General features: G+C 40.9%; 1 protein-coding gene across 4 annotated transcripts in view; it reads right to left on the bottom strand.

Moving 5' to 3' along the window:
- Pde8b (phosphodiesterase 8B) overlaps nt 1-27881 on the bottom strand; it is a 200219-nt gene that overhangs the window by 81299 nt on the left and 91039 nt on the right. For 2 of the 4 annotated variants that reach the window (XM_026393225.2, XM_077800404.1), the window contains exons 2-5: nt 18762-18821; nt 6986-7176; nt 3722-3781; nt 1112-1169 (exon numbers count right to left, since the gene is read on the bottom strand). In XM_026393225.2, coding sequence (XP_026249010.1) covers nt 1112-1169; nt 3722-3781; nt 6986-7176; nt 18762-18821 — 369 coding nt within the window. The remainder of the gene's footprint in view (nt 1-1111; nt 1170-3721; nt 3782-6985; nt 7177-18761; nt 18822-27881) is intronic. The other 2 variants (XM_026393226.2, XM_077800405.1) reach the window with 1 other exon arrangement.

The raw sequence follows: 27881 nt of genomic DNA, 5'->3' as shown, positions 1-27881 counted from the left end.
TCAAGTAGTTATCACTTGAAGAATTTTTCTTTGCTAATTTTTATAGTTTAAACTAGGAATTTTAAGGATGGTACAGGTCATTTACTTGAGTTTAGATTATCAACAAAACTTACATAAGTCAATTATGGATCTCAACCCTATTTTTAAGCAAAAGGAATTTTTAACTGGAATAATAAATATGTTTGTTATATTTAAAAAATGTCAAACTTATAAAGTAAGATCCTCTATGGCTTCTCTATAAAAACTTGCTTTCTTTAAAAATTATGAAATATGCTTATTTTAAACATTCACATTTTAATCATCTTTTTTTTAAAAAAATTATTTTTTAAAAGTAGTTGGACACAGTACCTTTATTTTATTTATTTTTATGTGGTACTGAGGATCGAACCCAGGGCCTCACATGTGCTAGACGAGTGCTCTACCGCTGAGCCACAATCTCAGCCCTTTAATCATCTTTTCCCGTCCTCTTTCTCTCCTTTTTAAAAATTTTTTTAAATGAACTCCATTATTTTCTTTCTATTTGCATGCACAGAGTTTGCCTCTAATTAAATTTCTACCTTAAGAAACCTGGCAAACCTAGATATTTCTAGGATAAGTTTCCTTGGAATCATCAGTTTTAATCTTCCAAGTTGAATATCAGTGTTTTTCACATAGCTGTCGCTCCAAGAATTTTCTTTTGCTGATGTTGATGGTGTAAACCAGAAGTTCACATGATGCTGTGCCCACCATAGGCCTGTCTAGAGCAAAAGCTGTGGCCAGGTCCTGGGGAACACAGAATCCCAAGTGCCAATTTGGTGGACTCATCTTTATATAATCACACACACACGTTAAATCTGATAAACTGAACTGATTTACATGAGACTACTTTGGAACTACAGAATCTTGATCTGATATTCTAATATGTATTTTTATGTCATTACATATCTGTTATATGGTGGAGAAAAAAAAAAGCAAAAGCTTAACTATCAATTGCTCATTCTAACCCAATGAAAACACAGCTACTTCCTTCCCCTCTCAATTTTGGAGCTCATGACCCTTAAAAGTTCCCCTGGCTATTTGCTTTGCTGTTATGGGAGGGTCAGAGGGAGGTCCCGCTTCACCTTGTACGTACCCGGTTGAAGCCTGCATGGAGGAGAGGAAGGACCGAGGCCTCTTCATGGTCATCAGATCTGCAGCAAAGCAGAAAATGTGGTCACTCAGCAGATACAAACCAGGATTCCTCACACTGAAATATGGAGAGAGAGCAATGAGACCATGGGCATTAGCTCTAAGAGTGGCTTCGTGATCTGTATGTGCCTATAGGGGACACTTGCCATCAGGAACACAGACCTCATATCTGCCTTTCAGGTGCAAACAGAACACAGGCAGTCAAGTCCAGTGGTGTGCCCGAAAGCGCCCCTGATACACATGAGTAGCCTGATCCAACTGTAGATTTCTCTTTGTGGTTGGAGCAGATATATCGAAACAGTACCATAAAGGTCACATCTGTTATGCTAGTTATCCTGAGACTGCTGGCCCCCAAGCTTCTGGAAGTATGACTCCCACCCCAAGGCCTAGCTACGCAACGCTCATAAACAACCTGGCATTAATGGCTGCGGGACCCCACAGCAAGTGGGAAAGAAGTGTCATCAAGAACACAAAGTTGGAAAGGAAGGAAACCAAAATTGATCCTTTTCACCCACTTTATGAGGTGATTTCCTATACTGAGCCTACAACAGTTGGCTTGAGTACAAGGTAGGGGTGGGGGCTGACTTGTCATGAAGATATCCTATACCTGGGCTGCTATTGCCAACTGTCCTGGGACAGCTAGCAAGTGGCATGGGGGTATATACCCTACCCTGAAAATGTGGGAGGAAAAGTGGTACAACAGGATTGGGTGGAAATGTTGACAGAAAAGAACAAAAGAAACTCCACTGTTCATTTATGGCATTGCCCACAGCCAATTTCTGCCCTACAGGAAAGTTCTACCTTCTTTCCACCTCAGGAACTTGAGGTTCTGACTTCTCTAAATGACAAATCAGGAGGGACGTGGAAAGGGTTCCAAAGATGTTAATAATATTCTATTTCTTAAGTTGGATAGCATAGAACCAGGCATTCATTTAATGAACACTCTCTCTAGATGAAATATTTTATAATAAAAACATAAAACAGATGAAATATCACAACAAATAAGCTACAGTAAACTTTAATTTTTGCTCTAGTGTGGGGAAAAGGGTGTTTTATTCTTGGGCCCATGAAGTAAGCCAGGCTTGAGGAAAGGCTGTGTGGCCTGGTGTGTTTCTGGTATCCATGTCCAAGGCTCTGGGGCTAGAGTGTCCAGAAGACAAATGTAAGGAAGAGGGCCAAAGGAAGCTGACCTCATGTCTCAGTTTCCCCCACTCCCTCCCTTTGGGATCTCATCTCCCCCCAGATGGCATGTCTAACGAACTGATGGGGACAATTCTTCACCTTCTTTGGACCACAGACCATGGTAGGTATCAAGTGAAGACTCAAGGACTAACATGTACATGTTGGAGACCTTGGTCAGCGCAGGACTTTGTAGCCATGATTTCCTACCACACCAATCAGACTTTGTCATGCAGATTTCACCAGTTTCCTGGGCCAGCTTGTCTGCAGGAGCCCTACACTTTCTCGTTAGAGTTGCTGGCTTGTTAATTCCTTCATCGCAGAATCTGTGCCAAATGCACAATGGGGCCAAGTCTGACAGGTCTTCCGCCTTAATTAAGGTCTTATTCTCTCTGAAGCTAATGAAAGCCATTCATTGACTACAACAAAATTTGTCACTTACAAAGATTCCTACCATTGTAGCTTATAACTTGTACAAATACTTGGGGTTTTTGGGGTTTTTTTTTAGTTTTTTCTCTTTTCTTTCTTTTGTTTTTTGGTGGGGAGAGGGCAAGTGGGGATTGAACTCAAGGACATTCTAACACAGAGCTATATATCCCCATTCCTAATTTGAATTTTGTTTAGAGACAGGGTCTCACCAAATTGCTTAGTGCCTCACTTTTGCTAAGGCTGGCTTTGAACTTGTGTTCCTCCTGCCTCAGCCTCCCAGGCCACTGGGATTACAGGTGTAGGTGTGCGCCACCACATCTGGATCGTTTTTTTCTCCCCCCTGTTGGCTCTTTTATTTTGCGTGCTGCCCATTTCAAATAATAAACCCAGCAGACCAGTTTCTCATCCCACAGTCATATTATGCCTATAGCTCACTCTCCTTCTCCTTCTCCGTGGTCCAATATCAATATAAACCCTACTCTCCTGCTTCCAGTCAAACGATGGTTCTCACATAAACTTCACAAGCCTTTTCTTGCCGTGGATGTAATGCCTCTTTGTTCTCATGCTATGATTTTTTTTCTTCTGAAATGAAAAATCAAGTACTTTCCTATTTCTTTTCTTCAAAGAATAAAGATTAACAGGAACAATGTTCTCTCTAGACCTCCTTTTCAGATTTTCTATTCATTTCTGGCATATAAGGATGATAAATAAATTTTTTTCCCTAAGGTATCTGAGAATGTGTTAACAGCAATTATATAAGAGATGAAAACTGAAATATTTCCAGAAACTTGTGAAATAAACAAAATCCCCAAAGCAAATTCTAAAATTGGTATCGTAGGGCCCAAGATATGCCCTGTGCATTGCTAGAGCAAAAACGGAATTACATCAGACAAATGTTTCAGAGTGAACGGTAGGACTTCCAGCTGGGGACAGGAGTTGAGCTTACGCTTGTGAAACCACGGCAAGGATCACTGTGTGCTCCGAGGGATTCGTGGCCCGGATCGACCTGCAATGAGAAGGCTCCAAGTCAAACAAGGTGATCTGGCCTTTGTTATATTAAGCAAATATGAAGCTACCTCACATTGAAAGTGGCCCCAAATCAAATCTTTCTCTAAAGAAAAAGTCTTAAAACACATGAAAGACAACAAAGAAAGATGTCCTTGTGGATTAGGACATCTCCTCATTTTTTAAAAAATTATTTTAACTTCTGGGCAATTATCCAACAAGGTCACACCTGCCAATTTTCCACTTCAAAAAATTGGTAAATTCCACTTAAATCTCATGGGTTTTTTTATTTATTTAATCCAACTCTTAAAAAAAAAAAGACATTGGCAATTCTTCAATTCTTCAGTTATTAGTTTGCACTAGAGAGACTAGTTAGGTTGAATCTTTTTCCTTTTCAAATAGTAGATAATTCAGAAAGCCACATCCACATATAAAGCCTCTTAAAGATGGTTCAAAGGGTTGCCCCAAATTTTCAGTTGTACTTTTGTGCTTAAATACATTAAGCAATTTGGTAATTTGTTGGGGCTGAGAAACATTGCAATATGGTAACTGTCACTAGATAATGATGTTTGTTGTACTAGAACCACCTGTATACAGTTAGTTTACTTCCTAGAAATTTCATAGGATGAAACTACAGAAGGATATAGAATTCTGAAGGAATCTTCTTAGAAAATATGCTATGCTGCAGCCCAGATTCTGGACTGCTCCAATCAGGGAACTATGAACAGGACATACTGTTAATAAAGGGACACCTCCTTAAATATATTAGTGCAAATCAGCATGCTTGTTTTAACCTATTTCCTGGGTATGGCCTCTGCTTGTTTTGAGATCCCTCAAAAAGGAACCACCATCACCAAGGACAGAATTACTCTGGAGTAATTTGTGAAACAATATGTATTTGTTTTTCTCTCTAGGTATAGGTATTTCTAGTCCTCTCCATATTAATGTGTCTGTGCTACTAGCTCCCAGAGACAGTGTCTCCTACTGCTTTATATCCTTCAACTCCAAAATTTCCTGACCCTTTTTAAAAATTTTACCTACTCCTTATCTTGCTCCTTGGGACCTCATACTGTGTGAGTACAGGCTCAGGAACATGATCAGCTGCCTATTCCTAGGAAGTTAAGTTTCCCTTGTGGGTAAATGGTATTTGAGTGAGCTCCTTTAAGGAGGCAAAGCAGGAATGCCAGTCAGCACCCTTTCAGGGCTGGCTCAGATCATTGCCATTCAGCCACCCCAGAGAGCAGATGCTGCCAAGATGAAGCTACTTATATCGTATACTTAGGAGCCCACTGGATACTCAGCAGAAGCACCAAATTAAAAACAACATGGTGTTTCAGAGGCATGCTCTGATCTCTCAGTAAACACCATGAACTCTAACCTTCATTCAATCCCAGGGAAGCAGCACGGGCACACTGCTAGGTCATACTTTAAGAGGTGAGTCTCAGCAAGTCATTAAAGCATGTATTAAATCTAACTGGTCTGGAGCATGCACTCTTGGCTTCCTTTCACTTCTTTCAGGTTGATTCTTGCTGCTTACCTCTTCCCTTCTATCCCTCCAAAGGAGTGTGTGTGGTAAGAGGGACCTAGACCTCCTCCTGGTTGAGAGACTTAGGATGGATGTGAGGTCCAAGCATGTACGCTAGGACAAGGTGCAGTCTAGATCAAAAGCCAGCGATCTAGGGTCATCAATGACAATAAAGAATGCACACCTGCCAGGAGTGTCCCCCACTATCTCCTTTGCTGATAGGTAAGCATTTGAAAATTTATTGCCAACAAGACCAGTAGTGGTTGGCAAACACACAGCTATGTACATCTGCCTTCTGAACTGTACAGATTTCCCCATTACTCTTTTGTGCAGCTGAGACAGAAGCCACACACTGGTTATACTCAATGAAGAATGTAAAGCTGATCTGCTGAATGGGGCTTTTGCTCAAAGTAAAGGAGTTCTTCCTATTCTTTTTTCTTTACAATGGAAGCTAACCTTAATCATTCTACATACGTACAAGGACTATGGTTTTTCCATTACTAACACATAAGAAAACTAAGTGAAAGCCAGGAAAAAGTTGACATAGTTACAAAGGACCCAATTCTAGCATGCAAATCATTTAGAAGGAACAAATATTTTCTTTTTTTTTTAAGAGTGGGATTTATTCAAACAGGAAGAAAAAAGACAGAGCTCTCATAGGGTGAGAGGAAACCTGATAAGAGTTGCCCAAAAATGTATTTCTTAATCTTAACAATAACATCCAAATATGCTAAGTGTGAGTTTACATATATTATTAAATAGGAAAATATTTCCTTTCAGAAAGATACAATTTAAGACCATTAAAACATTATTAAATTGGTTACTTAGGAAAAAATTCTTCTTTGGGAAAATGAAAATCATCAAGGAATCGCAAGGTAATACCTGGGACAAGAAACTTCTTCTAATACATTAATTTCTTGTCAGTGTACCAAAAGTTCTAGGAAGCAATTTCTCCACCTTTCCTCTCAGTAATATTCAAGAGAATTCCAGCTCCATATGTAACTGGACTCTGTCTTGGTCTAGCATTTAATTAGTGACCTCTTCCTGTCTAGCTTCAAAGCATTCCACTTCTAATAAATGGTTCAGTTCATCACAAGCAAACTTCTATGATTGTGCGTTTATTTATGAACAGGCATGAGTTTGCTCCCCAGAGTGCAGGCATTTCTGTAAACAAGCAAGGGCCTGGGCCCTGGAAGACTTTCTGCTACTGCAAAGTGTCTGCCTTCCCTCCATGTCTGGGAAGTCTGCAGCAGGATCTACCCATCTGTGTCACGCATGGAAAAATGTATATTCACACATTTCTGATGTTCATTTTGGGACAGAATAATGAAGTTTAAAATATCTTCCTTAAATCCAAACCATATCTGTGCAAGCCAAACTGTGTGAATTTTAATTTTTTTTTTATGAGCAGTACATGAGGTGGGAAGAGGAATACCCCTGAGCCCAGCTCAAATCTTGGAATTCAGCCCAACTCAAATGTGGAAAAACAGCAAGGTGGGAGAAACATCTATGAGAAAATCTATAGCTTTTATCACAGATATCTGTGCACACTTGCTCATCAAGGTCAACACAGTTTGTAGAAATGTTTGGGCTAGAACTAAAGATATCTATAACTTTAACCTTGAGCTGCTTGTTCAGTGGACAGTTAAGATACTAAGTGCCTTAGAAGGAGGAAGGTACCTGCACACTGATTCCGCATCAAAGCTCCGAGTTTGTCTGTGATCAATCACAATAATCTCATGATGCTTATCTAGAAAGCATTCAAGGGCTGACTCTGGAGTCCGAGCAATGTTGCATCTGTAACCGGCTCTGTCACAGGCCCACCAGAAGCCATCACTCTGGCTATCTTCCTTTGCAAAGATTAGCAAAACCTGAAAAACAGAGAACAGAGCATCTTGACAGAAATCTTTGTCCTCAGAGACTGCACTGGGAAAGGGCCTGTGGTCTACTGGTAAAACATGAGGCACTGGAGGGAAGTATCTGACTTCAAATGCAGGTCCTACAACTAGTTCTAGGGGTCTTAGAACAAGTTAATTCATCTCCTTGGTCTATATCTCTTGCTGTGAGATGTGCTTAGCAGAGCACCCCATAAGCTTAGTTCTAAGACTTGAATGATTAGACACAGATTGGTGCTCAATCACTCTGGTGGGGTTACTTGTTGCAATTATAAGTGTTCTTAAGATAAGAGGTAAACTTATTTACAGGGTAGTTCATGCGTATTAGGTGATGACTTTCATAGGAATATATCACTTGGCTCCAGAGCAAGTAACATTTGCCTCCAAGTCCCTGGAGCGCGCCCCCTCCTCTGAACTCACAACTATAGTACCTATAAAGACACAGGAACTCAAAAGAACTCAAGACAACCTCAGAAACTAATTTGAACATTTAATCTTTGCCAAAATGTGCAAAAAAATGATCATGAAATGTGAAGTGGATGGAACTAAACTGAGGAAAATGTGCTTCAAGTTGCTTCATTGCAAAGTGCAGCTCCACCCACTGAAAAGAAGGCAGCAGTGCTTCACACCATTTTCCCTCCTCATCCCCTGGGCTCAGGAACACAGACTCTCTGCCAACCAGAAAGCCAGAGACAGCCGTACCAACATCTGAAGTTATTTACATATGCTCTATCTCCCCTACTAGATAATAAAGTACCAGAAGAGCAAGGACCTGCTGGCACTGAGTAGCTGTTCAGTAAGTACTTGGTAAGTCAAAGAATAATAACTCTAAGGATTTTTCTGAGAAATGTAAGAGGTCTTTATTTTTTATTTTATATATTTTGTTTATTATTTATTATTTATTGGGTCAGGATCTCCCAAAGTTGCCCAGGCTGTTCTCCAACTTATGATCCTCCTGCCTCAGTCTCCTGAGTACCTGGGATTACAGATGTCTGCCACTGTGCTCAGTGAGGGTTTTACTCTTAATACGAGTAAGACTACCTCCCAGAAAGAGGTCCAGTAAGAAAAAACTTAAATATCTCAAAATATTGGTAAGGCATTTAATATTCTTCAGCAGCCACTACTGGTTTAAACAATTAGGAATTGAATGTTAGTTTCTCAGCATGAAGGGCTTTTAAACCAATAGCCAATATCATTCATCACCCAGTGTGTTTCATTTACAGTCAGAAATAGGCCAAATTGGGCTGGGGTGGTGGCTCAGTGGTAGAGCGCTTTTAGCACACGTGAGGCACTGGGTTCAATCCTCAGCACCACATAAAAATAAATAAATAAAGTTATCATGTCCATCAATGACTAAAAATTTTAAAAATACCAACAATGTATTAAATAAATAAATACACCAAATTGTCCAATAATTACTATTATAATTAAGCAGTATTTTATTATTTGAAAATCAGAACTATCTAGGAGAGTAGATACAATAATAAACCTCATGCACCCATCACCCAGCTTTCTCAATAGCCAGCTGCCTACCAATGTGAGTTCATCTCTACACCTCCCCCTTCCCCAGTGCTCCTGTTAGATTGCAGCAAATCAGATACCGCACCATTTCATCCATACACTTCTGTTAAACACTTTCCTAAAAAAAAACCACACTACTATTTCATACCTAAACCTTCCCAATAATTCCTTTAATCACTAGATATCCAAATATACATGTTGTCTTATACTTTGAAGCATTTTCTGTTTTCTAACTGCCGTGTTTCCGAAAAAGAAATAATGCAGTTTTTCAGTATGATTTTGACATTCGTTTCTTCACATGTGGCTTAAAACCACACAGCAGTAGCACTTGGGGCAGTCATACTTACTAAAGGCTCACTTTGGTCAGAGCCTGTCACTCCTCAGTCCAGGGCACTCCTAATGTCTTCAGACACAGAGCTCCTACAAGGGAAAAATGGGAGATGCATCTCCCAAGAAAACTGAAGGGCACCACCTTTTGTACCTTCACAGTGAAAAGAAAGCCTTCAAACCAAACTATTAACAGGGGAGCCACAATGAGAAACAGCAGGTAGAATAAACCAGTTTGTAAAAAAGTCAATAGCCCTTTACTTGGTGTAGCTGTGGGATTAACCTGAGAAACCCAGTGTGCAGAGCTGCGGAGCCAGAGAGTAACAGAACTTCTTGTTTCTCGTCTGTCTGGCTGAGTGATGGATTTTCAAACATGAATTTCAACAACTTGTATTTCCTTGATTTAATCATGCCTCAAAATTTGACTAACACAATAAGAACACAATTCTATTCTTACTGGACATTTCTACAGATACCACTAATCTCATTTTTCTTGTGTCCTTTTAAGACCGAGTGTTCCACTTTGGGGAAAATAAAAAGCACTTTATTCAACAACATCTGAACACCTAATATTCCTGAACATCTGCTACGTGGCAGGCACTGTTTTTAGTTGATGGACAAAACAAAGATTCTTTAATTGTCATAGTAGAGGGACGAAAACAATAGTACATTAAGAAAGGAGATTGTGTGGTATGTTAAAAAGTGCCAAGTGCTATATAAAATGCAGTCGAGCAGTATGGGGGGGGCAGGAGTGGGGGATGGTAGAGGTATGGAGTGAGTGGCTGGGAAAGGAGTTGGCGTCTGAAGGAAAAGCATGCCAGGTAGAGTTCCAGAAGCCCTATAGGGCCATGACTGGGCCTGAGATGTCTGACGGACTGTAAGGGATACAGTATGATGGACGGGAATGTGAGAGAGCGGAAGTGTGGGAGGAGGTCAAGTTCACGGCAGCGCTGGATCATGTTTTAAGTGTAGGTCATTTAAAAGACTTAAAAAAACTTCACATGAAAACTTTCAAGACACATTAATGGGAAGGAGTTGTATTAACCATATCTTTTTATTTTCTGTGTTTTGGATGTTTTTTGACATTTAGGGCCTTGTTGACATCGGAGGGACAGCCTCTCCCAGGGTAAACTAATTCCTAGAGGTAGGAAAAGCATTACCTGTAATCCCAACAATTTGGGAGGCTGAGGCAGTAGGATTATAAACTCCAGGACAAGTAATCTCAAATAAAAAAAAAATAAAAAGGGCTGGGTGTATATTCAGTAGTACGGTGTCCCTAGGTTCAATCCCTGGTACAGGGGTGAAAAAGAAAACACCTCTCCTGTTAGCTCTGCTTTAATATGCAAACCAATACACCCAGAGCTCACACTCTAACCACCTCCTTTATCTATCTATAGGTTCTCATACAGGACTTCACCCTCTGGGCCACTACTCTCCTGCCCTTTTCATCCCAGGATTAGGTACTAGACAACTAGAAACAAAACAAATGTTCTAGACCCCCTAAAATTATCCAAACTAGCCAATTGCAAACCAGCTGACCCTCTTGCCCATTCCTTTCCAGGGCAATGATAGTAAAGGCCCTTGCCCAGGCACTCCCTGCTCCCTGGCCTCTGGACTGATCCTTATGCCTCCCTGGGTGGCCCTATGTAGCATGGTATGTCTTTCCCCTTAGGACCCATGTGATATGCCTTCCCCCTTAGGACAGTTGAATGTCAACTGTCCCCTGGGCTGTTGACCTTGCCATCCTTAAATAATAATAAAATCTGCATTTTAAAATTGGAGTATTCATATTATAAAGGTACTACTGGAGAATTTATTTGAGTAGTATTTAAAATTCTTCCCATTACTAAAAATTATTTTAGAAAGGCTACTTTCCAATTATTCAACTTCTATGCAAAGTGAAAATCTATAGGAATAAAAATACAATATCTAAGTTAAAGTAAAAACACTGTCCTAATCACCTTTTTTAAAATGTTTGCCTAGCTCTAAAAAACTATGTCTTCTCCAGGAGGATGGATCTATGTGACCAGGGTTGGACTCTGTTTCCATCTCCCAGGCCACAGTGAGACTAAGGATATTGTGCTTCCAGGAGATTAGGATTTGAACAAAAAGATACAGATCCATAGAATGGGACCTCTGGCCCACTAACAGGTGAAGACACTGAGGGGAGACTTTTCATCAAGTATTCCATGGATTCTGAAAAAAATTTGCATTATCTTTCTAATGGACTTTCTGACTCCTTTATTTACTTTTCTTACACAAGGCAGCTGTTACTTGCCAACAAAAAATATTTTTAAAATCTTCAGTAATACAGCTTTAACATTCTACATATCAGTATTTGTAGTTTCTTTGTTGGATGTGGTCCTTTGTTAAGCTGTATTGACCATTTACTAAACAAATCTTGTAAAATGACTTGGCAAAATACATTCCTAAAAAAATCATTAAAGGCATAAAACTGAACTTGATTTGTAACAAAGAAAAGTAAATGGATCCTTGTGCATGATATACATAATACACTCAGCATTCATTCAAAATATTTATTGATGACTGATAATACAAAATGTTAAGAACTGGAACTAAAACCATGACAAAAACTGCCACAGGCCAGTCTTTCCCCTTAGGACCCCAGCAGGGGAGAGAGTTAGGAAAGCAGATGATTACAATAAGTACTAATAACTAGTGTCCAAATATCATGCATGGACAAGAAACCAGGCACAGGAGAAGAATCAGAAGGACATCTCACTCCAACAACAGTAAACCTAGCAAAATGTTTTGATAGAAGATAAAGAATGGATCTGGGCTGACGCTTGAACAATGAGGAACTGTCTTCTTTTCTGCAGCAGACTTCAGCCAACTTGGGTTCTACCTGGGGTCATAATTGACATGCTCACTTTGCATGGGAGTGCAAAGTGCACCTCATAAAATGACCTGAATGCAGCATGATCTTAATAAATGATGGTTCTCTGACCTTTGAAGATTTTTGTCAGAGCATCATTAAGCAGTTTAATTCTGGGTTACAAATGTATAGGGAAATTCTAAAAATGTAAAATGAATATTCAGTATGTTGTGATTTAAAGCATTAGAAACGTGGAGATTTAAGATGTTTTGTTTCTTTTAAAAAATTATCAAGAGTAGTTTAAATAATGCTTGTCACCTTCTAGCCATATAAATTACTGCAGGGACTAAGCATCTTCTCTCTTCCTTGAAGAACTGTCATCCTTCTAAGTTTGGATCAGCTTCCAATATTTTACCTTCTGTGCTTCTAGTGTCATGCAACACCCTCAGAATTCCTTTAATGAGTGTGATGTGTTTTGCTCACCTCACTTCCTCTGTGACATCTTCATTCTTCTTGTCACAAACACTGTTCTCACTGATGCCAATGAGCTTACGTTCACTAACTTCTACTGGCTACATGTCCAGAGTCTCCCAGAGGTATAGCCCCATCAGCATTCCCGTGGCCAGCTATTCCTCTTCTAATTCCATTTCCATTCAGTTCAAATTTCACTTACAGAATCATCACTTGGCATTTCTTTGCTGTGCTTTCATCTTTGTTGGCTTATTTCCTCTCAATGGTCTACTTTTTCATAAAGTCGTGTGGGTTTATCACTGAGAGACAGGAGGAAACACAACTACACACTTTGTTGTCTGTACTTAAGTTGAATAACAGATAGGCTTGGACTAATTACAGAGACTCTGAAATATTGATGTGCGTGATCACTGGTCATGCTGCCCATTTGTTATTTACCTAGTGATCTGTGGACTGAAGAGCTTGCAGTGATGTTTGTACTTTATGCAATTATCCACAGTTAAAACACCAATGTAACTGCCATCTGAAACACATTTTGGGGGGGCCTGGTGCTAATCTAACTAATCAATGAAATCTGTGCACCTTAGAACTGTGTAAAGGGGAGGGCTACCTGCACTGCTTTTCAAATGGAACTACGAAGACCTCTCCCCTCTTTCTCCAAAAGAATATTGCCTAGACCTTCTTGGAACCACAAGGTTTAATTCATCTTCACCCTAAGCTTATGATGAAATAAGAGCTGACCTAGGGTTGGGCAAGAGGAGGTGGAGGGGTCTGCTGTGGGAGACTGTGGAGGCGAAAAGCATAGGGACCGCAGGTGATGGCAATGATAGCAACAGAGGCCACGGCTCTCAGGCATTCAGAGCAGACTCTGAGTATGACCCGTCCAACCCCACCCCACAGCTGAGGTCAGAGCCCTCTCTAGGAAAGCAGCAGCAGAACTGGAGCCCACATCAATTCCATCTTTTCCCAGCTTCGGTCCATATCACCTGACTTTTCTGGAAATCCTTACAACCATGTTTTGTACAAGTCTTACCAAGAAAGAACAGAGAAATCTCTTTTTGAGGAGAGCAATAAGCTAAGATAGAATGAAACTATCTTTTTCTGGTAAAGACTAAAAATGAAAAAGATAAAAACAAAACTAACTTTTCCTTAAGTGGAAGAAGATAGCATAAGATAAGGGTTTGTTCTTACTAGTATTCTAAGGCTGGTTCTACAGAGCTCCAAACGGATTCTCAGTATCTTCTATCAAACAACCCATTTTCAGAATCCTTGGGTTGGCCTTAAGCCAAACCCTGATAACAAGGACCTTCTAGACTAGACCACGTAAGTTGCATCCATATAAATATAGCATTGAACAGTGGTCCAGTTCCTTCAGAGCAGAGGCCGGTTCAGATGAGGGATGGAAAAAAACTGTGAATTTTCCTTAACTGTCCCTAGGAAATGGTGCTGATATGAACTATAGCTTGAGACATTCATATTATACCCAAAGTACTGGAAATAATCCTCTCACTTCATAAACCTTAGTGACTCCATGGAGGTGGATGCCATCCAGATGTAACAGACAGAAACTAAGGCTTGGATGGTTAAGAGACTTGTCTATAGCCGCACAGGTAGCAGGAGGGGAACTGAGGCTGCCTACCCCCAGAGGCTTTGAAATCATTATTTGGGTAACTTACTCTCTTGTGTTTTATTTGTAATCCCCTAAAATATTGGATCAAAATTTCTAACAGCTCTGTGGTCCCATGAGACTGGCTGTAGTAGGCAGAAGGCACAACGTGGTGGCAGCAGGAAGGACAGATGGGAAGGAACATGCTCACTGCAGCGAGTTACCCCGTTTGCCCATCTGCACCAGTCATCTGCATCGCTCGCTTCACTTAATATGTGGCAGTCAGCTCCCCACGAGGCATGGGATCTCAATAGGTAAAACCCCCAGTATACAATGTTCTAGAGAAATCCATGCCCATGCAACATGGAAAGATAAGTTTTGAAGGGCAATGCTACCTTGCAAAAAAAAAAAAGGAAAAAGCTTCAACCACCAGCTAAAGGGGGTCTGATCCCCATTTCACTGGGCAACCTAGCATGAGGGAGTGGGGACGGGACCCTCTAAGCAGAAACACATCATTTCAACACACTGGGGAAATAAGTGTGCTCCAGGCATTGATGAAAAAAAGACCAGTTGACTTTCAGACAGTATCATGTTGATATGAATTTACTGCCTCATAATATTTCCCTGACTTTCTCAGTGACTCACATCTACTCACCCAGGAGAGATGTGCTGTACCGCACCACGCTGCACTTGCAATCCATTCCACTCCTACCCGTGCTCCTGCCAGTTCTGTGTGGGGCATTCGCAGCCCCATGTTCCATGTCCCAGTTTCCCCTGGTGAACTCAGAAAGGCACCCTCAAAACAACCACATCCTGAAATATTCTTATCAAGCCATTTCCTCCCAAGCCCTAAGGGCTCCTGGCTGATGTAGCTAATTAATATTTTTGGCATTCCAGTGAAGTAACAAAATAGATATTTTTCTCCAAGGAGAAAAAAAGTAAAACAAAGATGCCATCCTTAAGACACAGCTTGATTTTTTTTTAAGACAGTTGCAATATGTGAAGCACAATATGTGACTAGCTACCAAAGCTCCTGTTATTAGAGGGTTATGAATAATAAAACCCCTTTCCAGACATCTGTGTGTGGTTGGGGAGCACCATACCATCTCTGCCTCCTGAAGTACCTAGCATGGAGCCTTGCACATAGCAGGTACCCAGTAGATTCTTGCTGGATGAATCCATGAGTCAAACTCTATGTTTCAAAGAGACCAAGTAGTAGAGGCATTCTTGGTCCTAAGTTGAACATCTTATTTTTTTTCTAAGAGCCTCAATTATCCTGTCCTTCACTCAGAGAGGAACACTCGACTGCTTGAGTCTGCTGTCATTTAAAGCAAAATTCATCCAACCAGGTGGGACATGTAGTAGCACTGGTTACATTTCAGTCCTTGCTTTGGGTGGTGAGTTCACAGTATTCATTTTATCATTATGTTTCAAAGTTTGAGTATAAATAAAAAATATTTTTGTATGTTTTAATATATCAAGTGTAATAAATTCAAAATTACAGACAACTGTTTTTTAGTTATGGGGGAGTAGAGCTGTCAAGGGATATTTAAATCCTGCAAATGACTATACCATGTTTGAAAGGACAGAAATACAGGATAGCTTGAGACTTTGTTATAAAATTTAACTGCTTAGCATGTATTATATAATATAAAATTAAATAAATATAAAAAATTTCCTCATCAAAAGCCAGAGTTATGGAAATTAATAAAAGAGCCACAGTATAGCCAGGTGTGGTGGCACACTTCCACAATCCCTGTGACTTGAGAGGCTGGGGCAGGAGGATTGCAAATTTGCAGCCAGCCTCAGAAACTTAGTGAGACCCTGTCTCAAAATAAAAAAATTAAAGAAAGGGCTGGGGATGTGGCTCATGGTTAATCACCTCAGTGTTCAATCCCTGGTACCAAAAAAAAAAAAAAAAACAATAGATTGGGAGAAAATGAATGTTCCCAAAATCTTATGAAGGATATGTAAAGAAAAAATTAATCCAATAAAAAATGAACAGAAGATTTGACCAAACACTGCATAGAACAGAGCCAATAAGCAAATGAAAAAGAGCTCATCACTAGTCAAGGAGAAATGCAAATTTAAATCACAATAAGAATACTATTCATCCACTAAACTAACTAAATTTTAAAAACTGTCAACATTGAATAGTACTAAGGATTTGAAGTAACCAGAAGTCTCATGTTGACTGTAGGAATATAAAATGATACAACCACTTTGGAGAAAGGTTTGGAAGTATCTTTAAAAACTAAACATGCTGCCAGGAACAGTGGCACATGCCTATAATCCCAGTAGCTCAGGAGGCTGAGGCAGGAGGATCCCAAGTTTAATCCATCCTCAGCAAAACACCAAAGTGCTAAGCAACTCAGTGAGACCCTGTCTCTAAATAAAATACAAAGTAGGCTGGGGACGTGGTTCAGTGGTCCAGTGCCCATGGGTTCAATCCCTGGTACCCCCAAAACAAACAACAACAACAACAAAAAAAACTAAACATAACATTATTCATAAACTAGTCTTAGGCAAGAAAAAAATTCATCCAGATTTTGAAAGGAAGATATTATGACATGATCTTGCACATAGTAATAAACTCTCACATTTATGGGAAGCTGATTTTTAACAAAGATGCCAAGATAATTCAATGCAGAAAGAGGGGTGTTTTTAAATAAATGCTGCTGGAGCAACGAGGTATCCCACGCAGAGAAATGAAGATGGATCCCTACCTCACACTATAGACAAAAATCAACTTAAAATGGATCATAAAGTCAAATGTAAAAACTAAAAATATAAAGCATTTGGAAGAAGAAAAGACAATGAATTCTTAGATATGACATCAAATGATATTGGATGAAGAAAACAAATTTCAGAACGATGCTTAAAATGTGACACCTTTCAAATAAAGTTTAAAAAGAGTCAAAACAAGAGTGAATATTATGAATGGATTCATACATATGAAGAAGGAGTATCCAAATATGTATCATGGTTATTTTCAGAGAGGAAAGGAAGGAATAGATGAAGGGCTAAATAGTATCTGCAATCCGTTGTTTCTGGAGCTGGGGGGACCTCTCTGAAACAAACAGGGCACAATGTTAATATCTGATAGAAGTGAGTGTGGACACATATCTACGAATATTTGAAATATTTTCTAACAAATTACATTTTTAAAAGAATGAGACATCCTTATCATGAGCATTCATTGCCAGGGCAGCATAGAACGAAAGGAAGAGGAAGACAAGTGAGATTGATCTGCCTGTATACTAGTCCCCCAAGAAGTATTGCAGGAATTGCTTTGGGAATAAATTCCTGACACCAGCTCCTTTATTTGTTACTGCCTTTATTCAAAACTGGAGTACAAAGTACATGCCCTCAGAGTGACTACTGGAATTTTCCACTTGTTTGTATTCTACACAAATAGTTGTGGCTTGTGTTTATTTTCTTTCTCTCTGTCTGTCTCTCTCTCTCTCTCTCTCTCTCTCTCTCTCTCTCTCTCTCTCTCTCTGTCTCTCTCTCTCTCCCCTCCTAAATTTGTTTTCATCAGATTTTCCCAAGCTAAAACTCTTCCTTTTGTTTTTTCCTTTCCCTAGATTTGCATTTCCTTTTCCAAGCATCTAAAAAAGCATCATTTTCTTTTAACTCAAATAGTGCATTTCCTTAGTTTGCTTCCCCTGTCATCTCTATGTTGGCTGGTTTGTCTACATCTTGTAGGCAACCCAAGCACAGGCTAAGCTTCCAGGTGCTAACAAGCTACAGCTGGTACAAGGAGGAGGCTCATTTATTTAGGACTAATAGGCTGATTTATATGCTGATGAGGATTTTAAAATGATTTAAACAGGTACAAATTTCCATTGTACGCGTTTCTCAAACACGGGCATAGGAAACTGACAGGAAGACACGCTTGCTGTCATTGTTAGAGCCAGGTCAGCCCTGTGGGTGGCTCAGCCTTCTCTCCTGGGACCCTGGTTTCCTCCAGGAGCCCAGTAGCCACTTGGCTTAAGTCACATGGACATGAAAGGGAAGACTTTTGTCCTCTTTTATTCCCAAGCAACAATAATAGCTCTCATTTTGCCATCCCAGGCACCCCGTGCTATTTCATTTCATTCACAGCTCCCTATGAGGAAAGCATCATTGTCTCCACTTTGCAGAAAGTGCACTGGGCCACTGGGGTGAACCAATACTTGTGAGCTCACACAGCTGATGAGAGGTAACGCTGAGATTCACACCTGGCCCTGGCAAAATCTGCCCTCACCAACATACTGCTTCCTCCTACTCTAGCTGCAGCCATTTTTTGGTAGAAAAGTTGTTCTTCCTCACTATTCACCAGGGAATTTACTCATTATATCTATACTCAATATGGAACAATATTTAGTCTTCGAGAAAATAATCTGAGCTGAGCTCAGTGGCACACACCTGTAATCCCAGCTGCTAGGGAGCCTGAGGCAGGAGGATTTCAAGTTCAAGGCCAGCCTCAGCAACATAGTGAAGCCCTAAGCAACTTAGATCCGGTCTTAAAATAAAAAATAAAAAGGGCAAAGCTGTAAAGCAACTCTGGGTTCAATCCCCAGTACCTCCTGCCAAAATAAAAGTTAAAAAAGAAAATAATAAGTCCTCAATTATGACATTAATAAAAGCAAACATTTGCAAACACACACACACACACACACACACACACACACACACACACATATATATACAGCCTGTATCTATGTGCGTGTATGTGGGGCAAGGATGGCTATCTGAATCCCTTCGTGTAACCATGTGCCCTGACAATAAAGTCCCTGCTAAGGAATGGAGGCATACCTGGATAGGGTCCTGCGTCAGTCTCATGGGCCCAATGCGTACCTCCGCAGAAGACACCTGCTAAATAAAGGAGAGCGCATGAGAAGTGTCAAGCCTTAAACTACAGCAATTGACAAATCCTCCCACACAACATATTATGCAAATTTGCAGACTCTAATTGGAAGGATCTAACTTACTTACCTAGAGACAGGTTACAGAATATCATGTACAGTACAAACCTGATTCTATAACAAAATATATACATTTATATTTGCTGGAAATATCTGGAAGGATATATTTCCAACTACTAAGTGGTAGCTTTGGGTTACTTCAACTTTCAGGGCCTAGATTTATACAAAACATGTACTATTTTATGGAGAAAGCAATTCATTAATCATTCACTGAGCACATAGTATATGCTAAGCACAACTATTATTATAATTATTGTTAAAATTCAAAAGAGAATAAAAGTTTCCCTTGACCTTAGAAGCTAAAGTATATTTATGGTTTAAAAGCTATTTCTATATTTGAATCTTATTTTTCTTATCTTCATGTTTTAGTATAAAGAATAAACAGCTCACTCTCACCCACATTTACCATGAATATCTTATTCATCTCAGTCGAATTTCCACATCATGACTAAAAGAGGCTAAACTCTGCCCTGTTGCTCCTGCAGTGAGTCTGGGTTCTTAGGTGTCCACTGGACCATACCATCTGATCCCCTTTGGTTGCAGGCAAAGAGCAAATACTTGTCTTTATTTTGAATTACTTTACTTGAATTTCTAAAAATGACTTTTCTCTAGACTAATTTTGTTGAAGGTCTTGACCTCACCTCCATGGATCCAATTTGTTTTTCTCTGAAAGGTTCTAGTCCCTTGCCACCACTTGAAAGCTTACCCTGTGAGCTACATACTGTACTGGCCCCTTGTCAGTCATAAGGAGCCCTGTCAGCAAGCATCAGAATTAATAGGACCACTGCAATGACCTGGAATCAGATGAGGCCTTTTCCATTAAAATAAAACAAAACAAGAAATGCAGAAGTTTCTAGAAATTATATTTCAGAGGACTAAAAACTCCCCTTCTCCCTAGCTCTCTCTTTTCCCACGTTTAACTCTGGCCACTCATGCTGTGAATGCTCTCCAAAGTTTCAACATTCTTTTCCTGTGTAGGAAGGATTCTCCCACCCTACCCTGACATCACTGTGTAAAGAAATGAGGCTGAGTGCTTTGTCCTCTCACCAAACTGGTCAGCAGAAAACTCTAAAAGCCCTCTCACGACAGCTCACCTGAGGTTGCTGGCCCTCTACGGTGATTCTCAAGTAGGCAAAATTGTCCCTCCTGCTCCTCTGAAGTAGATGTCACCTCCTTGACTGTGGGTCTGTCAAGTGAAACTGACTAGGCCTTCAAGTCCCTGAGCCTATGAGCCAGAGACAAGTTCCTTCAGCATTTTACTGCTGTGTCCAGGTAAAAGTGACATGCTTGAGTTGTGTGTGTGCCTCTCTTACACTCCTTTTCCCTGAGCAAAGCAGTATTTTGCAAGGTGTACACACCGACACCAGCAGCCTCATGCATGGTCCCAAGAATGAAAGGCACATCCTGGGGCCTCCTGCCTCCCTGAGCTGCTGGCCCCCACCCAGCTCCACTCCCAAGGCTGATGCTGTTGGAAACACATACCCGCCTTCAAACAGGACTCAGCTTAAAAAAAATGGATTAAAAAGTGAAACCAATTTGGCTCAGATAAGTGCAGCAATCTGGGCTATCTTCTCACTCTCCCTGTGAGCTCTCCAGAGTTCACAGCATCCATCGTACACAGGAGCCCCATCCAATAAGGCCACTTGTTAGTGGTCCTCCAGCAAAACTGGGTTCCTAAAAGGGCCGTCCAGGGACAAAAAATAAATTGATAAAATAATAAATCAATCAAAGTTTAAAAGGAATGAAATAAAAAGCCACTTGCTTTGGAAGACTAAGGGACTGAGAGGAGAAGGGCACAAACTATCCCCCAAATAAAGATAATTCTCCCCAAACTGATGTGTTGCCTGTACTTCTTTTTAAGTACAATTATGCACATGAAGTAGTGATACAGCGCACCTCCTCGGTGACAGGAGGCAGCTAATTTACACCTCACCAGGGGGATGCCTGGTGACTAGGAACATTCCCTCCACCCCTGTCCTGGGCCTAGTGCTAGGCACTTTCACATGTGTGCTCTTAGCAGGAGACAGGAGACAGCCACCACAGGGGAGCATGGAATTTTAAAAGGGACATTCTATCCAGAAAACACCATTTTCCTACCTAAAACTAGGAAGGCCCCATGTTTTGTCCCCTAGTCGGTCCCCTGCTCATTTTAACTTTGATCCAACTTAGCAGGAGCCAAGCCTTGAGCCTTCTCCCAGCCCCCACTGCTCCCATCTCCACCTGTCCCTTGCTTTTCTCCGCCCAGTCCCATGTCACTGCGACCTTTCCCAGTGTTGTCACTCTACCACCAAGTCCAGCCTGGGTGCCTCAGTTCATCATCTCCTCTAGTCCTGACTCCCCACCCCACCCCCCACTTGGCTTGTGTCTCTTGGTTTCTCTGTTCCTGCTTAGGCTGTGCTCCAGGTCATATGACCTTGCCTTCTATGTCCAAAAGAGGTCAACTGTCCCAAAAGAACCCTGGCACCTGTCCTTGCTGGCTATGTGACTGGCCCCAGACAGTGGAAACTTGCAGCAGATAGAAACTGCACACAGCAGTTTTTTGTTTCTGACAGAGGAGTTCTGCTGCCTCTATGTCACCAAGTTATCATTCAGCAACTGTGTACAGACACCTGTGTGGCCTCACCGAGGCTTTCAACTTCAAAGAGTGAACTCTGAGCAAATATAGATGTACAGATCCTCAATTAATATCTTAGCTCTACCTCAGGATGCAATCATGTTTGCCAGGGACAAAGAAACAAGTGTAGGGGTGAAGTCAGGCAGCAAAGTTCCATTGCTTGAGAAGAGGGGAGGACGGGGCCAGGGAATGGAGAGACATACTTCCCAGCATCTCCAACCATGGCAGTCCCCAGTAGTCTAAAAAGGAAGGACTGTTGAAAATACTGTAGTTTTAACTATACTGTATACCATTTGTATTGTGTGTGTGTGTGTGTGTGTGTGTGTGTGTGTGTGTATGTAGGATCACCAATTTCCCTTCAGATAAACTGGCTTTTATTTATTTATTTATTTAGGTACCAGGGATTGAACCCAGGAGTATGTAACCACTGAGTCACATCTCTAGTTTCTTTTATTTATTTTTTTCTCAGTTGCTTAGGGTCTCCCTAAGTTGCTGAAGCTGGCTTTGAATTAGTGATCCTCCTGCCTCAGCCTCCCAAGCTACTGAGATTTGCAGGTGTGCGCCACCATGCCCGGCTCAGATGAACTGGCTTTCTAGTAGGGGAAAGAGTCCTATTTTATAGCACTTGCTGATTTCCATGATTTAAATAGATGTGCCATGGCTGATCTCAACCTAGCAATGCAGCCTGGCTACGTTGAAATAAAAAGATATATTCCTGGACCGTGGGAGTGGGAATGCATCTTTTCATTCATAGAGTTTGAGGGGCAAACTCCTTCAGTCTTGGTTGATCTGCAAATGTTTGTTGCCCACTTTCTTTTGATAGTTTAGCTGGATATAGAATTCTAATTACAAGACATTCTCCCTCAGGCTTTGAAGTTGAGAGAGAAGAGGTAATTCTGCTTTGGGAGGCAGGGAGATCAAGGAAGATTTCATGAAGATGGGAAGGTAGTAAACAATAGGAAGACAGAGATTCTGGTTTGAGGGAGGAGATTCGAGGCATGACAGGACAGCTCAAGCAAAGTCACAAAGGCAGAAAAGTACAGGTGCCCATGGAGAAGAAAAGAAGTGTCTGAAGGGGCTGGAGTATAAAGTGTAATCAAGAAAAGATTGAGTGAGCTGGGGTCAGACCTTCAGAGAGCATCTCCCTTTTCATTCTGTAAGTACCGATCATCACATTGCACATTTTTGAGCAGAGGACTCACAGAATCAGATCTTTGACTTGAGAAAATAAAACATTTGTTTTGCCTATTTTCTGAATAAACAAGAACAGAGATTTAGCACAAACAAAAACAAACAAAAAACTCCTTTGAGTCGGAACAATAGCAATGAAAAACAAGTGGGAAATTATATAGTAATGATCAAGAAAAGGAATTAGAGGAACAAAAAGCACAGCTTGGCTTCCCTTCAATAGAGAGGGAACTCCAAGACGCAGCCCAGCCGCTGGGGGACAGGCACACGAGACACACAATATCATTCAGGCTGGATCATTCAACCGTCATGACACCACATTCTCGAGAGGTGATTGCCACGACTCTTTGGTAGTTTGAGCATTGAGAATCTTGTAAGTTAGCTTGGCACTAAGTTTTAGAGCTGTCCTGAGAGCAGCTGAGAATTCAGGGAGGAAAGTGATTGACCTAGCAAGCCCTTCCCTCCCTCAGGGGCTCAGCAATTTGCTCATCCTTTAAGGGCCTGCTCCAGTGGCCTCTGCCATCTGAAGATGCTCAAGCCAAGCTTCACTCCAGTGGAGTGGGTAACACTGATTCTTCAGAGCTCCTTCTACACGTCACAGCTCTTATTTCATTAGTCATTTAACCATCTTGCTCCTTGGCATGACTGCAAGTTTCTTGAAAACATAGATGGTCTTTTTCAACATTTTATCCCCAGTCTCTAGAAGGTGCTCAGTAAAAGTTTTACTTTTTTGGAATTGGAGTTCACCGCTGAAGATCACACAGATTTTAAGTAATTTCAGGAATAAGACTTCATCCTCTCTAACTCCCCTTGTACTGTTCTTCCATTAGGCTCCGAAATTTCACCATCCACCTTTTTATTCAAGTTCTCTGGACTCCATTAATAATTCTGCATATTAGATGAGCAGTACCAGGCGATCTCTGCTCATACCTTCGGAGTCTGTTCACAGAGCTCCACATCCCTGAGAAGGAAGGGATATGGGTGTGTGTGTGCACATGTGTGTGTTAGGGAGTGGGATTCATGACTTCCAGAAACCAGCTCTGTCTAAATCTTCTCCACCTCAAAGGACTCCCTTTTGGAATCCCTTCCTTCCCACAATCAGCAGGACTGAGTATTCACACAGAGGCACAGACTCACATGGCTTAGGGCAAACCTGACCATTTCATGAGGGGTACATGGTGAAGACCAGTTCTCACTCATAAGAGGACCCTTTGTGGCATGGGAATTCTCATTTTTTCAATGTGCCCTTAACCTGCTCTGCCTACTATACTTTTAGTTCTGATTTTAAAATAAAACTGAAGTATCTCAAGATGTCCCCTGTCCATCCTCCATTCTCAGGCTGACAAGGTTCTCTTTTCTTTTGAGCTCTGGGCAAACAAAGGTTGTGTTTGACTTTTGCCTTTTGAATGAGTTGCATCCACTCCCTGGCTGCCAATCAGAAAGACCGGGACACTGCAGCATCTGGGTGACCCCATCGAGAGGCTGGGCATCTCTGTTCCAGACTAGGACAACTGTTCCTCGTCCCACCACTCCAGCCACTGTGCTCAGCTGCCTTCTGTCCTCTCAGGCACGGCCCACTGGTTGGCTTGGCCCTCACATAAGCCTCCAGCCCTCCCCTGGTTTTGATCTGGTTGATCTCCAGGACCTCCTGGAATTTCTGACACCCTGGACCCTTCAGGGCCCAAGAGGTCATAGCGTGGCTCATGATCTTCCCTACTCTTCCTGCTGAAACTTCTGGGATGGACATTCTCCACCTGACCCTGGAGAACTATTACAATACATCACAGGCTGGATCTAACCCCACAATAAGAGAAGGAGGATTTCTGTGCCCAGGTATCAGCACTTTTTAAACTCCCCAGATGTACCAGGGGTTCTGAACCACTGTTCCCTTAACCAGACCCATGCAAAAAAATATCCATTAATTACAATCAAAATCAATAAAAATATCTTTTGTAGCCTATTTTTGCAATACATCGGTAGAAGATTAATCATAGTCACTAAACCTTGACAGTAGGTGACATATCTAACTACTTGATGTTTAATGTCCTGCTGTTTTGAATATTACATTAATTGGCAGCATGATGTTTAATCACATAAATATACAAATATCTACTCATCAAAAGTTATAACAGTTAAAGAAAAGATTTATTAATTTGCTTTATAATTATAACTTCTGTTCACCACCAACAAAAAAGACCACGATAACAAAAAAGAAAAGAGATTTCCCACTTCCAGAGAGATGAAATCTAAAATACTGAAAACCCCAAAATATTAGTAACCAAAATGTAAAATAAAAAAATTTAAAATGGGAATTGAAAAAACAAACAAGAATAAAGTTGGACAAAAGTTTTTAAAAGATTCACACACAAAAAAAAGGAACACAGTATAAAGAGGAGTTCAACCTTGTTAGTAATCAGCAAAAATGAAAATTTCAAATTACAATGGGACACTATGTAACACCCAACCAGTTTAATCAGGAAAATGGTGAAGAAATCAAATGCCATCTAGCAAGGGCAAGAAGGTAGACCCACAAGAATGCTTATACCTTGCTGGTGAGTGTGTAAACTAGTTTGGCCTCTCTGAAAAATAATTCAGAAATTTCTACTAGAGATGAAAAAAGAGTATATTCTATAATACAGCTTTCTCTGTGAATATAAAGACGCATTACAAGGATCAGCATTATTTACAAAAGCAAAGTTTAGAAACAGCCTAATTCACAATCCACTGACATCTACCATCATGTGAAATTGATAAATATACCAGGGAATATCCATACAAAAGGAATACTATGCAGTTATGAAATGAGTCAACTAGGGCTACCCATTCAAAATGGACAAATCTCTCAAACAAACATGAAATTAAAGGCTACCACAAAAATGTAAGTTTTAGGAGAACACATGCCTTAAAATACCACTTAGATAATTTTTTTGAAATATTAAAAACAATACTAAATATAGTTTAGGAATAGTACAAAAAAATACTGACAAGTTCCCAGTTGAGGCAAGTAGTCCTGCAAGTAGAGAGGAGGATGTATTCAAGGACAGAAATACCAGGGGCTTCAACTATCTTGTTAATCATTTGTTTTTTTAAGCATTGTGTAGTGACTACTCAGGTGTGTATTAAACGATGCTCTCTATCTGACTGTATATATTAAGTATTGTAAAATTTAAAAATATATATATATTAAATTTTATTGAAAAGGTCACCTTTTATTTGGGGCTTAATATTAATTAAACAATATCCCCTATGTAAATATTCTACATTTACTACTTTATTTTCCAGGGAAGCCATTATTTGGTGAAATAAGATGAGATAATTAAGATTCTCAGAATATAGATAGAGTTCCTCTGGAACTTGGTAAAATAAAATCATAGAAAATTGAGCTGAGACTCTAGGGATCTTGTTCAAGATGAGTGCTCTGTGTCCCTGTAGGACAAGAGGCAGCTGATGAGTCCCTCACTTACATCATCTCATGGACTGGTCACTGCAATCCCACAGTGAGGCCTGGGCCCTTGTCATACTGAAGGAGTTAAAGCTGCAGAGAGGGGAGGTGACTTTCCCAGGGGCTGGGGCTGAGGCTGCGGTCCAGGCCTGCCTCATGGGGAAGACCATGCTCTAATTCATGTTTTCACTTATGCCTCAGTTCGTCCCAGAAAGGTCTTCAAATGGGGTATGAAGTGACTCTAAATAAGTAAGAGGGTTCTTTTCATGACTTATAAACAAGATGTAAATAAGCTCCTGAGAAATGACAATCTGGGAAAAGATGAAGTGAGTTGAGAGGTAAGTGTCCACAGCATTTGCCACCAAACACACACTCCTGCAGACATGGGCTCCGAATCCATGAGGCTGCACTGCTGGGGCAAAGATGGAGATGATAGCATCCCCATCCCCACAGCCTGGGCCTCACCACGCACTAGACACAGGGACAGGCCTTCCAACAGTCCAGCTCACACTGGCCCACCCATGCAGTCTCCTCCACTCCCCATTGCCACTATTGTGGACAAGGCTGTTCTTTTTTAGGAAGTTCTATCACTGACTGGCCACACACCTGTAATCCCAGCTATTTGGGAGGCTGAGGCAGGAGGATCACACAAGTTCGAGGAGGTCAGCCTTAACAATTTAGTGAGACTCTCTCTCAAAGTTTAAAAAAAAAAAAAAAGGTGGGGGGGGAGGAGATGGGGGTGTAGCTCAGTTGTACAGTGACACTGGGTTTGAATCCCAGTATGAAGGAGGAGGAAAATGAGATAGAGAGGGAGAAGAGAGAGAGGGGGAAGGAGGTGGAGAAGGAGGAGGAGAACAGCTGCTCACTGCTCTCTGGGAGCCTTACTAGTTGAGAGGAGGAGAGCGTGCTGCTTCTCACCCTGCCTGGAAAATATGTCAGTGAGAAAAGATAAAAAAGGCCATACTCATGTCGCTCTGAAGCAGTGACTTAAAAAAAATAAACAAACACAGAAGTCATGCAGATGTCATCAGATCCAAACAGAAAATCTTGGCTGGCACCCTCTCATGAAGAAGTCACTTCCCCTATAAATATCAGATGAAAGAGAGAAATAATTCACACAACACAGTCATGTCATCTACAGCCATGAAAAAGGAGCTCAGCCTGATATCGATTATGTATTAAAATGGAAAGGAAAAAAAATGGTCTAGACTATACCCCGAGACATGACAGCACAAAGAAGGCTCAGAGAGTCAACCACAGAGGAGGCCAAAAGACCCCAGTAACAAAAGGTTTCTCATCACCAGTGCACTAGGCTGAGTGTGTTAATACAGCTCCATTCCCAGGTTCCAAAGATCAAACCCAGGGTCCAACAAGGGGACCAGAGGAATTTATAGGCAACGGCAAAAATGTGACATCTCTAACTTCCTTCCTTTGATTAGGGACACTGCTGGTCATAGACACTGTTGATGACTTCAAGCATGTAAAATTGCACTGTGTAAACCAGAGAATAAGCAAGAACAGCTGACCTCTGACTACTGGGCAGGCAATTACACAGACTGGAAAAACCCAAGCTTTCATTTCTGGTCCTCCTGCGACCCACCGTAACAGATGCCTGCTCTTCTCCTGAGCATTAAATGAAGAAGGGAGAAAGTAGAGAGGGAAGATATTCAAATCAGTCAATTTTGCTCCACGGTGAGCAGTTCTGG

The sequence above is a fragment of the Urocitellus parryii genome, chromosome 1 (genome assembly GCF_045843805.1).
Source record: "Urocitellus parryii isolate mUroPar1 chromosome 1, mUroPar1.hap1, whole genome shotgun sequence".
Lineage (NCBI taxonomy): Eukaryota > Metazoa > Chordata > Mammalia > Rodentia > Sciuridae > Urocitellus > Urocitellus parryii.
The sequence above is the reverse complement of the archived record's forward strand: the minus strand, read 5'-3'. Positions and strand labels throughout refer to the sequence as shown.